This window comes from Ahaetulla prasina, chromosome 2, assembly GCF_028640845.1.
Source record: "Ahaetulla prasina isolate Xishuangbanna chromosome 2, ASM2864084v1, whole genome shotgun sequence".
In the NCBI taxonomy this organism is placed as follows: domain Eukaryota; kingdom Metazoa; phylum Chordata; class Lepidosauria; order Squamata; family Colubridae; genus Ahaetulla; species Ahaetulla prasina.
The window spans coordinates 221,813,652-221,827,139 of NC_080540.1; the positions used below are offsets into that span (position 1 = coordinate 221,813,652).

A 13,488-nucleotide genomic window follows, 5' to 3' on the forward strand; every position below is an offset into this window, starting at 1 on the left:
GCCCGGGCCCCTTGGTGCGCGTGCGCAGGACGGTTAGCGGAAGCCGGCTCAGCGCGGCGCTGAATAACGCGCGTGGGGTCCGCGGGGCCTCCCGTCGGTGAGTAAACGACGCGAGAGTGACGCCAAGCGCCGGGAGGCAGCCCTGTCGCTTGGACGGGGCTGGTGGGCAGCAGAGGGGGGACGGGAGGGGAGGGGAGGGGAGGGAGAATGGCTGGTGGCCGTGTGGAAAAAGAGGGAAGCCGAATGAGCCAGAATCCTTGCCTGCCTGCCTGCCTTGTCCGTTTCTCCTCCGCCTTTCTGGCGGGGCTGCTCGGCGCCTACCTTCTTCCCTTTATCCCGAGCTCCTTGAGCAAAGCTTGGGGTCGGGCGTGCTTCAGTGGCCTGGCATGCCTGCCCAGGCTTCCTGCTTAGAAATCAGCTAGCGAGGGGTGGGTGGATGTGGGGCATTCAAGAGGATCGATCACTGCTTCATTTGGAAGAATGTGTTCTTCGCAAAACGTGTGTGGGGATGTGAATGTGTAGGGACGTGCTGTAGTAATTTCCCTGGAACTCGTTAAAACGCCCCTGTCCAGAATTCACAGGGGTATGACACAAGCCTTGCCTTGGTAGCTGGAAGATCTTGTCCAACGCCATAGCTGCTTTAATAAGAGAGTCCACATCCCCATCCCATACAATGCCATGCTCCCCTCCTCTCCTGGACCCAAGGAAGCAATCAATCTGTTGGTTTGATAATGGAGAATATCTAGCTCAGATATCTTAACATAACATAACATAACATCAGAGTTGGAAGGGACCTTGGAGGCCTTCTAGTCCAACCCCCTGCCCAGGCAGGAAACCCTACACCATCTCAGATGAGGGTGGAGATTTGGTGTCCGACCCACAAACTAGGAAAATGAGCTCCCACTCAAATCAATGTCTTAAATCAGGGGTGTCCAAAGTTGGCAACTTTGGACACCCCTGTCCTAAATTATGCAGACCACCACCCCGCTCCCAAAAGGACCCAGACCGAGTCAGTGTTGCTGTCAATGCAGCTTAAGTGCATAAGTTCCTAAGGGCTGTAAATGGGTGGTTTGACTTGACTGGAATTCCAGTGGTGAACATCATTCACCACATGAAAAAGCCTCTGCAGAATTGGCATACACAATGTTCTGCTGATTCCATTCATTTAATTTTGTTTTCCCCGTAGACTGATTATAAAGTTTTATTTCTTGAAATGATGGGACAACCTGCTCAACCTGTCAACCACTTAAGAAGAAGCAAAAAGGGTGTCTTGAGTTGGTGATTGAGAAAGGATTTGCCTGAGAAAGCCATACCCAAGAACATTAATTGAGGAACCATGGTTCCTCCCAGCAGTGGTTTACTAGGAAAGAAATTCCCTGCCAGGCAGGTATGATGTACGATGGACAAATCCTTTCATCTTTACTTCCAGTTAAATATCTAAAGCCAGTATCAGCCCTTTAAGGTAGCTCAGCTTAGGAAACAGATTCCACAAGGACTACTGGAACCTTACTTTATTGTTGCAGAATATAATAATATAATCTTGACAGCCTGATGAAGGTTCTCTCTCCATGCTCTCATACCAAAGTAAATCAAGGCGAGACAATCTTGAGGTTTTTTTTCCTCACTCCTTCCAGAGGACTAAGCCGTTGTTTGCATAACTGCTGTTGAATTTCTTCTTCAAGGGCAACTCCATGTTCCTCTTCACCAATGGCTATTCAGTTCAAGAGCGTTGCACTTCAGGTCAACTGGTGGATCTATAACATGATTTTAAAAAGTGACTATGAAAGTCAGGATCTGGTCTCCTTCACAGCCCAAAGAGGATCAAGAGGGCAAGAGAATAGGTCAGGAGCTTGATGAAAAGGGGTGTTTTAACAGGAAGCTGGCAGGATCAGTTGGAGCCACAAGTTTTGCCTATGCATCATTTCAAATCTCCTCCTCCATGTATATCAACATAACCAGCATTGCTGACATACCATATCTGGAGGGAAGAGAGAAAACACAGCTTCCAGAGCAGAACACCTAAAGCTGTCTTCAGGCTACTTTGCTTGTGAGTGGAGAAAAAGGCAATGGCCTGTAGATTTCTAGTTTGGAAAGATTTAGTGAATCCTCTTTATATGGGAGCATATTAAGCTAAAATTAATAGCCCATTTTGTCATGCAATTTTTAACCTATTCTTCTATTTCAGATCTTTAAAAAGTTTATCGTTTGTACATAATTCAATGCCAATTTCTGTTTACTTTTTCAATTCCAATTATCTTTTTATCCATATCAAAACTTTCTTTTAACTGAGTATATGAAAACCGTTGAAAACAACATACTTCTTCAGTCAGTTGTCTTTATATAAAATTCTCCCTCCTGTATTAATATGATATCATAGGTGTTTTTTTTTCTATCTGTTGTTTCAGAGCTTGACATTTCTAATAGAACCTTTGTATTCAAGAGTGGTTCTGCAAAGTCTAATTACATAAATTCTCAGATAAATATTGATTAGAATTATAGATCAGATAATTCCAGCCCAGTTTATTCTATAGCTTCCAAGAGCTAAGGATGATAGTGGCGGATATGGTAGTTACATATATTTATCTTCCCCTGCTTACTCTTCTAGGTCTTTAGTGATCTTTTTATAGCAGAAAACTTGTTCCATTCTTAACTATTGCCTCTCTAATAGCAAAGTGAAACTTTTGATAATTAAGTAGAAAAATGCTGTATGACCACTAGGTAAGGCTAGATACACCCTCAGTGAAGTAATCTTTCTTTTGTATGTTTTCAGAATATGACTTGTTTTCATGCAAATTCTGATTTCTTTGCTGAACTTTTCTTGGAAAAGAAAACCTTGCCTTACCTTTTTTGAGTTTGAACATTTTCCATAGAGTGTTCTGTATCTATATGTGGAAATCAGAACTTCACTTAACAAACTTCTGTAACTATGCATATTATGTTGGAGCAAATTCTGTAAAAAACAATACTCTGCGGGAGTTGAGAATAAGTATTTTGTGCTTATTCTCAATGCTTATAATTTAACAAGTTTCTGAGTTTCTAAGAATCTCAGGCAAGAAATGAAAAGCAAAAGGGGAAGAAGTAGAGGGAAAAATAACTGACGTTCAATTTAGGTTTGCATATAATTTCAATTTTTACTAGAATATTGAGCAAGTTGTCGACAAGCAGTGAATCCTGTGACATGCAGAGTATCACTGTGAAAATACTTTCAATTCAAATAAATTACAAACATTCCTACATTATTTTGTTTTGATTACCTTGACAAATTATGTGAAAATCAAGATAGTTCCTACAGAATGTGGTCACATTAGCTAAATTCTCTGCAGTTCATTTCTATATTACCCAGAATTCCCAGCCAGCAGGGTTAATACTTCTCCGGTTGAGAGTTATAGGAGAAGTCAGTTCAGCACATCCATAACTCTACAGTAGTTTTGTGTTAGAATGATTGGAATTGCAGCTGCACAGTAATTGTAATCTATTTTCTGTAGTTATCAATAAAAAAAGGAAGAGTTCCGAGGAGTAAAAACAATATTTTGAAGGACTCTACCTCAAGGTTTCGGATGTTTTTTAGTTGTTATTCAGCATCTACATCAAACCATTGAGTAAAATTGTCAAAGGTTAATTATGACTATTTTTCTTTCAAAATTGTTTCTCATTTACATGTCACTTAGATGAGGCTGCAGGAGTGCTGAATCACTACCTGGAACTAGTGATGGGCTGGATGAGAGCCAGGAGATTAAAGTTTAATATCAACACATTGAAGATTCTGTAGGTATGTAGCTTCTCTATTCAGAAAATTGAAATTTAACCTATTCTTTGTTGGGGTACATTTCACAGTTTTCAGGAAGGCAGTTGTTCCAGTTTTGACCAATGTTGTCTTATGACATCATGTCGGGTACCTCTTAGGATAGTGAACAAATTACATTCTCCTTTGGCTGGAAATAGGTTGACTGTAGTTAGCTACAGCTTTAAAACAATCAGGATGAGCATTACCATGCCATATACAGTATGTGAGGCTGTCTCTGAAGATTTTGTGAAATTACACTTTATAGCTGAGCTGTTGCATTATTAAAATGCTGAGCATTCATAACCTGGTTTCTGGTCCTAGAGTCCTTGTGTGGTTTTGAACTTGTTAATTTGAAGGACTGTGCATTGAAGTAACAGATGGAATCTTATCCAAGAGAGATCCAATGTCAGGGAAAATGATCAGAGAAATGGCTTGCCTCCAGAAGTTGTGGATGCTCCATTGCTGGAGGTTTTTAAAAAGAGACTGGACAGCCATTTGTTTGGAATGGTATAGAGTCTCCTGCTTGAGCAGGGAGTTGGACTAGAAGACTTCCAAGGTCTCTTCCAACTCTGTTATTCTGTAATTCTGAAGTCATCTTAGAGGATGTCACATCATTAATGGGAATTTTAAAGACTTGGTCTTCTTGATAGAAATGTCCCATCTTTGAAATTGTTTTCTGAGGAAGGCTTGCCTGCATGTATACCCTGTTGTCTTTCTGGGAACAAGACATAAATCTTCTCAACTGCTATATGATGTTTTTTAAATTATTTTATATAACTACCCGTGTATTGTTTTCATTTATGTGGAAGCAAATCTGAGTTAAAAGATTGTATAGAGTCCTCTAAATATAAAAAGAAAAATCAAAGATGCATAAAGCCAGAGAGGGTAAACTAGAGGTAGATACTTGAAAATCATTTAAATAAAGAATAAGAATTACACTGTGGCCTCGGCCTGTGATTATAGATAGTCCTCGACTTACAAGTGGTTGCTTATCAACTGTTTCAAGTTATGACAGATTTAAAAAAAGTTACAACCTGTTACGACAGCTACACCACAATTATATTTCGATGCTTGGCAACTGGCTTGCATTTATGACTGGTTGCAACATCCCACAGTCATGTGATCAAAAATGTCAAAAACGCCCATTGGAGAAACTGGAATTGGATTAAGACCACATGATTTGCTTAATGACAGTGGTGACTTGCTTTACAACCATTATTAAAAAAAAATTATAAAATCAAGTCATATGGTGAGTCCATCTAAAACAACCAAATCACTTATAACCAGAATTCCACTGTCAGTTGTGATTGTAAGTCGAGGACTACCTGTATTTCAGTCCAACGTAACTTCAGATTGGAGGTACTTTAAAAAAATCATAAATTTGCTGATATTATGATTAGTTTTTTTAAATTATTCACATTGCTTATCTAATTCTAATTACTTTTTTTTCTCCTTTAGGCTGAATTTTTCCCCTTTCAGTGTGGGACAAACTGTTATCAGATTATGTACAATGGGACTACGAATTCATTTTGTTGTTGACCCTCAGGGCTGGTTCTGCATGGGCCTGATAATCTTTGTCTGGCTTTACAATATTCTCTTCATTCCAAAAATTATCCTCTTTCCACACTATGAAGAAGGACATATATCTGCAGCTGCTATACTATGTAAGTCAAGTTTGTCGTTTTTTTTTCATTCTATCAGTTCTTAGGTGGAAATAGAGTAGGCATCTAGATACTCTTCATGCGATTCTGCTTGACAGTTTGGTATTGCTTCTTCTTTAATATTCTTCTTTTACATGGCAAGCATGAGGTAGAGTGCCTTTGAACTTTTAGAAATGTATATACAATTCTTCTCTGTAAATTCCAAAAGCCTACTAATTAAAGTTTTCTGAATGGAAATGTATCTGTTTTTCAGGCTACTATCTATTTTCTTTGTTCTGTATTGCCTCATTGTTAAGAGCTTCGGTAGCAGATCCAGGGAGATTACCAGAAAGCCCAAAGATACCAATTACAGGTACAGCTTATATCAACATGACTGAAGTTGTGTGTTTTAAATTAGTCACCTGCCCAAAATATTGATCCATGTTTTGATCTGTCTCATGGTGGAAACTGTCTTGGTTGCCTGAGTCTATAAGGAATTGATACCCTTGATCCTTTGAATCTCTCAGCACCTTTTCATATCCTCAATCATGGTATGCATTTCGACTTATATGTAGGTGGTTGTTGCTGTTGTTAGTTGTGTAGTCGTGTCCGACCCATCGCAACCCCATGGACAACGTTCCTCCAGACCTTCCTATCCTCTACCATCCTCTGGAGTCCATTTAAGCTCACGCCTACTGCTTCAGTGACTCCATTCAGCCACCTCATTCTCTGTCGTCCCATTTTTCTTTTGCCGTCAATCTTTCCCAGCATTAGGCTCTTCTCCAGTGAGTCCTTCTTTCTCATTAGGTGTCCAAAGTATTTCAGTTTCATCTTCAGGATCTGGCCTTCTAAAGGGCAGTCAGGGTTGATCTCCTCTAGGACTGCAGTCCAAGGGACTTGCAGGTAGTCTTTGACTTACAACCAGTCCTTAAGTTCAAAGTTACAGCAGCACTGGAAAAAATGACTGGTTTTGACATGACTGTTGCAGCATCCCCATCGTCACATGATCAAAATTTGGGCACCGTGGCAACTGCATGTATTTATAATAGATGCAGTGTCCTGAGGTCGTGTGATCACTATTTGTAACCTTCCCAGCGGGCTTCTGACAAGCAAAATCAGTAGGGGAACCCAGATTCGCTTAATGATGGAATGAGTCACTTGACAACTGCAGTGATTTGCTTAACAACTCTGGCAAAAAAAGGTTGTAAACTGGTGCAAAACGCACTTAAAAACCTGCCTTGCTTAGCAACAGAAATTTGGGGCTCAAATGTGGTCGTAAGTCAAACCATCCAGCAAAGTACTGGCTGCTTTCAAGAAAGAGCTGAGGGAAGAGCTGGAAAATACCTTGAACTGATATTGCTGAATGTGGAGCTTTCAAATGACGGTCAGCTCAGTTTTGTCCAACATACAAAAATGGCTACCCCCATTCCATTTAATTAGCAACATTAAACAGAAGAGGCAATTATAATTGCCTGTTATAATTAAGATAAGTGCCTACAGAGGTTCCATGCGTTTGTTGCATGCAAATAGAAGAAGCTTAGATGATATTCTTGATTTTGTTGAATTATATTAAAGTAATCTGGGGAAGGTTCTTTTTTTTTAGGGGGAGGGAAGTGCAAATATACCCAATATTCCAGAAGCAAAGATACCATACGTGTATGGTCAGATGCATTTATTTCCTGCTTTTAAATTACATTGTGAAGCTTGCCTTCTGTTAATGGTAGCTCTCTTATTAAAGAGTAACACCTTTGTGACATTGGCTTTATGGGAACAGACTGAAAATCAGTTTCCCATCTGGCATTATTGCTAGTTTAATGATCTTGAATATTAGATTTCCAAACTGCCAGTGTGCAAGTATGTCATTTTCTACCAAGTTGAGAAATATGGCAACTCACAGAAAACTAAAAATCAATCTTTATAAACATTTTTTTAAAAAAAAATGGATTATTAACTATAAGCATAATTTTATGGAAGTACTAGGTTTAATATACATATAAGAAACATTTGGCCATGTCAATGTCATTCTATTTAAGTTTCTGTTTCAAAATAGTTTTAACATTATTTTAGTGCGCTCAGATGTAAAAATAAAACCATGCTGCTTGTTTCATAAAGCAAATATGGGTATCTAACGTATTTTTGTGCTGAATTAAATGCATCCTTAAAAATAAATTTAATTTTAAAATATCTGCAGAGATAAATATTGGGAGCAGCTACATCAGGGTTGGCAACCTTAAACACTCAAAGAGCCATAAAGGTCCTAACCGGAAGCCTCTGTTCAATTCTGGAGCCGACCGGAAGTCCGGTTTCCCCAACATAGAGTCTCCTCCTAGAGTGGCTTCCTTTTTCCTCTACCTGTCCTAATCGAAAGCCCTATCAATTGTGGAGCCGACCAGTGACAGGGAGCCGAAGCAGAGGGATGAAAGAGCCACATACAGCTCCAGAGCTGCGGGTTGCTGATCCCTGAGCTAGATGTATCTAAATATATTTGAATTTGAATGGACTATATATAAGTTCTAAGATTTAATTTAAATTCTGAGGTTTATCTGGATATTATTTTCAGTGTGCTTTTATTATGACCCATGATTCCAGTTTCACTCTACATGAGAAAATCCAATAGTTTTGATTGATTGAAATAAGGGACATAATTTTATATGCTTTCTTCTAAAATCCTCAACATTCGTCCCTACAACAACAGACTGAAGAGAAGAGAAGCAAGAACTTAGAAAAACTTTGCATTTCTGTTAATGTTATCTTTATTTCTCTCTTTAGAAAAAGACTCTTGGGAATTATGTAACAAGTGTAATATGATGAGACCAAAGCGTTCCCATCACTGCAGTAGATGTGGACATTGTGTTAGGAGAATGGATCATCACTGTCCATGGTAAGAGGACTCTATCTAATTTCATCTTTTTTAACTTCTAATTTAATTACAGTGACTCAGTAAGCTTTTGTAATAATTACATACTTCTAAATTCTACAACATGATAATGTTTCAGGAACCAAAATGATATTGAATTGAAATACAGGTAGTCCTCTTCTTACAGCAGTTCGCTTAGTGATAGTTCGAAGTTACAGCGGCACTGAAAAAATGACATGGCCATTTTTCACAATTGTGATGTTGCAGCATCCATATGGCCACATGATTTATATTTGGATGCTTGACAACTGACTCATATTTATGACGGTTGCAGTATCCCATGGTCATGCACTCACTTTTTTCACCCTTCTGGCAAGCAAAGTCAATGGGGAAACCAGATTCACTTAACAACCAAGTTACTAAATTAACAACTGCAGTGATTCACTTAACAAATGTGGCAAGAAAAGACATAGAATGGGGTTAAACTCACTTAACAAATTTCATACTTATTAACATAAATTTTGGGCTCAATTGTGGTCGTAAGTTAAGGACTATCTGTACTAATTTTGTTTTTAAAAACATGAAATATTAATATCGCACTATAAAACCTATAAAAATGACTGCTGTATTACCATCAGTGACATTGGACAAACTCTTTTATGCCCGATATGAGATATGAGATATTCTCCATTGGAACTCCGTCGTCTGCGAGGTGCCCCCGCCTCGCAGAAATGGCCCTCTACGTTATCGGGGGCCTATCTTAATGACGGGTTTTGGGACCCAGAGAGATGGCATGCATCGAAGAAGAACCTTTGGGGGTTTTTTAATAGGTTTTTAAATAAGGGGTTTTTTAAGGGGGGGAGGGGAGTGACGGGTAGGGGGAGAAGCCCGTCGGGGAGGGTAAGTCCAGTCCCAGCGCCGGCTCACGGCATTTCTTTATCTGGTCCGAAGACAGGGGGGAGGGGGGTGTTCCGAGCGTAGAGTGTTATTCCATCTGTACGGTAAGTGGGAGGGGCAGATATGGCGGAGGCAAGGGGCCGTATCGTTCACTGGGAGCACGTGGTCGATGTTCAAAAACGATCATGTGCTCCGGCCCCTCAGTCCTTACTCGTTCCCCGGATGGTCAGGATCCTCAGAGATTGGGTCTTCGACTGATGTTATGCAATGCCCGGTCCGTGGCTAATAAGGCTCCCTTGATTTGTGACCTTATTCAGAGGGAGACCGTGACTTTATGGGCATTACGGAGACCTGGTTGGGCACAGAGGGGGGTGTCCCCCTGGTTGAACTGTGCCCTCCAGGTTTCCGCGCATTCCATCAGCCGAGGGCCCAAGGTAGGGGTGGGGTGGTGGCGGTTGTGATTAAAGAAAGTCTAGAGCCGAGGGAGTCCACTGTGCCTCAGATAGCTGGTTGTGAATCCCTTCTTGTGAAGTGGGGCCATAGGAATCAGATGGGCTTGTTGATCGCGTACCTGGCTCCTTGCTGCGTGACTACAGCCCTCCCTGAGCTACTAGAGGTGCTTGCCAGGGTGGCGGTTGAGATTCCCAGACTTTTAGTCATGGGGGATTTCAACCTGCCATCGGCCGGCTTGTCATCAACGGTGGTTCAGGAGTTCCAGGCTTCCATGACGGCCTTGGACCTGATTCAAGTAACTGATGGCCCCACACACACTGTGGGAGGCACACTAGATTTGATTTTTATTTCTGGACAGTGGTTTAATGATCTGGAAGTAGGAGATTTAGTGATAGAACCGGTGTCATGGTCAGATCATTTTCTCCTTCGCCTAGACTTTCGGACCGCCACCCACCATCGCAGGGAGATGGAGCCAATGCGTTGGTTCCGTCCCAGGTGCCTGATGGACCCTGAGAGGTTCCGGACGGAGCTTGGGCCGTTCCCTGAGGATCTTGCCCACGGCACGACTGAAGAACTAGTCGCGGCCTGGGAACGGGCCGCAGCTGGAGCTTTGGACCGTGTTGTGCCTTTGCGGCCTCTGACCCGGTGTAGATCTCACTTGGCTCCTTGGTTCTCCGAGGAGCTGAGGGAGATGAAACGCCGGAGAAGACGCCTAGAGAGCACCTGGAGGTCTAGTCGTTCCGAGGCTGATCGGACACTAGTGAGGTCTTTTACCAGGACCTATCTAGTGGCAATGAGGGAGGCGAAACGTTCTTACGTTTCCACCCTCATTGCATCGGCAGATAACCGCCCGGCCGCCCTGTTTCGGGTGGTCCGGTCCCTCCTTCATCAGGGGGGACGGGATGACCCCTTACAGGGACGTGCCGAGGAGTTTAACGGTTATCTATACGATAAAATCGTTCAGCTTCGGGATAGTCTGGACCAAAATTGCGATGATCCAAGCGTGATGACAGAGCCTCGTCTTGTTGAGGTTATTTGGGATGAGTTTGATTCTGTGGCTCTCGAGGACGTGGACAGGTTGCTGGGGAGGTTACATGCAACCACATGTTTACTGGACCCGTGTCCCTCCTGGTTAGTACTGGCTACTCAGGAGGTGACACGAGGCTGGCTCCAGGGAATTATAAATGCTTCTTTGGTGGAAGGGGTTTTCCCCGCCGCCTTGAAAGAGGCGGTGGTGAGACCCCTCCTCAAGAAGCCTTCCCTGGACCCAGCTATTTTGGGGAATTACCGTCCAGTCTCCAACCTTCGCTTTGTGGCGAAGGTTGTAGAGAGTGTGGTTGCATGGCAGCTTCCCCAGTACCTGGATGAAGCCGTCTATCTAGACCCGTTCCAGTCCGCTTCCCGCCCGGTCATAGTACAGAGACAGCTTTGGTCGCGTTGGTGGATGACCTCTGGAGGGCCAGGGATAGGGGTTGTTCCTCTGCCCTGGTCCTATTAGATCTCTCAGCGGCTTTCGATACCATCGACCATGGTATCTTGCTGCACCGGTTGGAGGGGGTGGGAGTGGAGGCACCGTTTATCGCTGGTTCTCCTCCTATCTCTCCGACCGGTCACAGACGGTGTTGACAGGGGGGCAGAGATCGACCGCGAGGCGCCTCACTTGTGGGGTGCCGCAGGGGTCGATTCTCTCGCCTCTCCTGTTCAACATCTATATGAAGCCGTTGGGTGAGGTCATCAGTGGTTTCGGGGTGAGTTACCATCTGTACGCTGATGATACGCAGCTGTACTTTTCCACCCCGGACCACCCCAACGAAGCTGTCGAAGTGCTGTCCCGGTGTCTGGAAGCTGTACGGGTCTGGATGGGGAGAAACAGACTCAAGCTCAATCCCTCCAAGACGGAGTGGCTGTGGATGCCGGCACCCCGGTACAGCCAGCTGCAGCCGCAGCTGGCTGTCGGGGGCAACTTATTGGCCCCAATGGAAAGGGTGCGCAACTTGGGCGTCCTCCTGGATGGGCGGCTGTCGTTTGACGATCATTTGGCGGCCGTCTCCAGGAGGGCTTTTTACCAAGTACGCTTGGTTCGCCAGTTGCGCCCCTTCCTTGACCGGGATGCCTTATGCACGGTCACTCACGCTCTTGTCACTTCCCGTTTGGATTATTGCAATGCTCTCTACATGGGGCTGCCCTTGAAGTGCACCCGGAGGCTGCAGCTAGTCCAGAATGCGGCTGCGCGAGTAGTAATGGGAGCAACTCGTTGCTCCCATATAACACCGATCCTGCGCGGCTTGCACTGGCTTCCTATGGTCTTTCGGGTGCGCTTTAAGATTTTGGTTACCACCTTCAAAGCGCTCCATGGCTTAGGGCCCGGGTACTTACGGAACCACCTGCTGCTACCTAATGCCTCCCACCGACCCGTACGCTCACACAGAGAGGGTCTTCTCAGGGTGCCGTCCGCCAAACAATGTTGGCTGGCGGCCCCCAGTGGTAGGGCCTTCTCTGTGGGAGTTCCTACGCTCTGGAACGAACTTCCCCCTGGATTGCGTCAATTACCTGATCTTCGGACCTTTCGCCATGAGCTGAAAACACATCTATTTATACAAGCGGGACTGGCTTAAAATTTTTAATATTTTTAAATAATTTTTAATTTTTTATATTTTTTAACCGGGGTTTTATTATTTTAGGGTTGTAATTTTAAATTTTAAATTGGCCATTTTCTAATATGCTTGGTTTTAAATTGTTGTTTTAATTGTATATTTCTTATGTTTTTTATCTTTGGCTGTACACCGCCCTGAGTCCCTAGGGAGAAGGGTGGTATAAAAATAAAATAAAATAAACCAAGTAACATTCCTATTTTTCAAAAGTAGTTCAGAAGTGAAATCGCCTAGACTTTCGGACCGCCGCCCACCATCGCAGGGAGACGGAGCCAATGCGTTGGTTCCGTCCCAGGCGCCTGATGGACCCTGAGAGGTTCCAGACGGAGCTTGGGCCGTTCCCTGAGGATCTTGCCCACGGCACGACTGAAGAACTAGTCGTGGCCTGGGAACGGGCCGCAGCTGGGACTTTGGACCGTGTCGTGCCTTTGCGACCTCTGACCCGGTGTAGATCTCACCTGGCTCCTTGGTTTTCTGAGGAGCTGAGGGAGATGAAACGCCGGAGAAGACGCCTAGAGAGCATCTGGAGGTCTAGCCGTTCCGAGGCTGATCGGACACTAGTGAGGTCTTTTACCAGGACCTATCTAGTGGCAATGAGGGAGGCGAACCCTCATTGCATCGGCAGATAACCGCCCGGCCGCCCTGTTTCGGGTGGTCCGGTCCCTCCTTCATCAGGGGGGACGGGATGACCCCTTACAGGGACGTGCCGAGGAGTTTAACGGTTATCTATACGATAAAATCGTTCAGCTTCGGGATAGTCTGGACCAAAATTGCGATGATCCAAGCGTGATGACAGAGCCTCGTCATGTTGTGGTTATTTGGGATGAGTTTGATTCTGTGGCTCTCGAGGACATGGACAGGTTGCTGGGGAGGTTACATGCAACCACATGTTTACTGGACCCGTGTCCCTCCTGGTTAGTACTGGCTACTCAGGAGGTGACATGAGGCTGGCTCCAGGGAATTATAAATGCTTCTTTGATGGAAGGGGTTTTCCCCGCCGCCTTGAAAGAGGCGGTGGTGAGACCCCTCCTCAAGAAGCCTTCCCTGGACCCAGCTATTTTGGGGAATTACTGTCCAGTCTCCAACCTTCGCTTTGTGGCAAAGGTTGTAGAGAGTGTGGTTGCATGGCAGCTTCCCCAGTACCTGGATGAAGCCGTCTATCTAGACCCGTTCCAGTCCGGCTTCCGGCCCGGTCATAGTACAGAG

At 44.0% G+C, this 13,488-nt stretch overlaps 1 protein-coding gene across 4 annotated transcripts in view; it reads left to right on the forward strand.

Moving 5' to 3' along the window:
* The first annotated feature begins 6 nt into the window (after window positions 1-6).
* ZDHHC21 (zinc finger DHHC-type palmitoyltransferase 21) overlaps window positions 7-13,488 on the forward strand; it is a 38,377-nt gene continuing 24,895 nt past the window's right edge. The window contains exons 1-6 of one of the 4 annotated variants that reach the window (XM_058169050.1): window positions 46-97; window positions 1,187-1,387; window positions 3,669-3,769; window positions 5,243-5,448; window positions 5,699-5,797; window positions 8,194-8,305. In XM_058169050.1, coding sequence (XP_058025033.1) covers window positions 5,295-5,448; window positions 5,699-5,797; window positions 8,194-8,305 — 365 coding nt within the window. In that variant the 5' untranslated portion in view covers window positions 46-97; window positions 1,187-1,387; window positions 3,669-3,769; window positions 5,243-5,294. Of the gene's footprint in view, window positions 98-1,186; window positions 1,388-1,682; window positions 2,048-3,668; window positions 3,770-5,242; window positions 5,449-5,698; window positions 5,798-8,193; window positions 8,306-13,488 lie in introns of those variants that run through there. The other 3 variants (XM_058169051.1, XM_058169049.1, XM_058169053.1) reach the window with 3 other exon arrangements.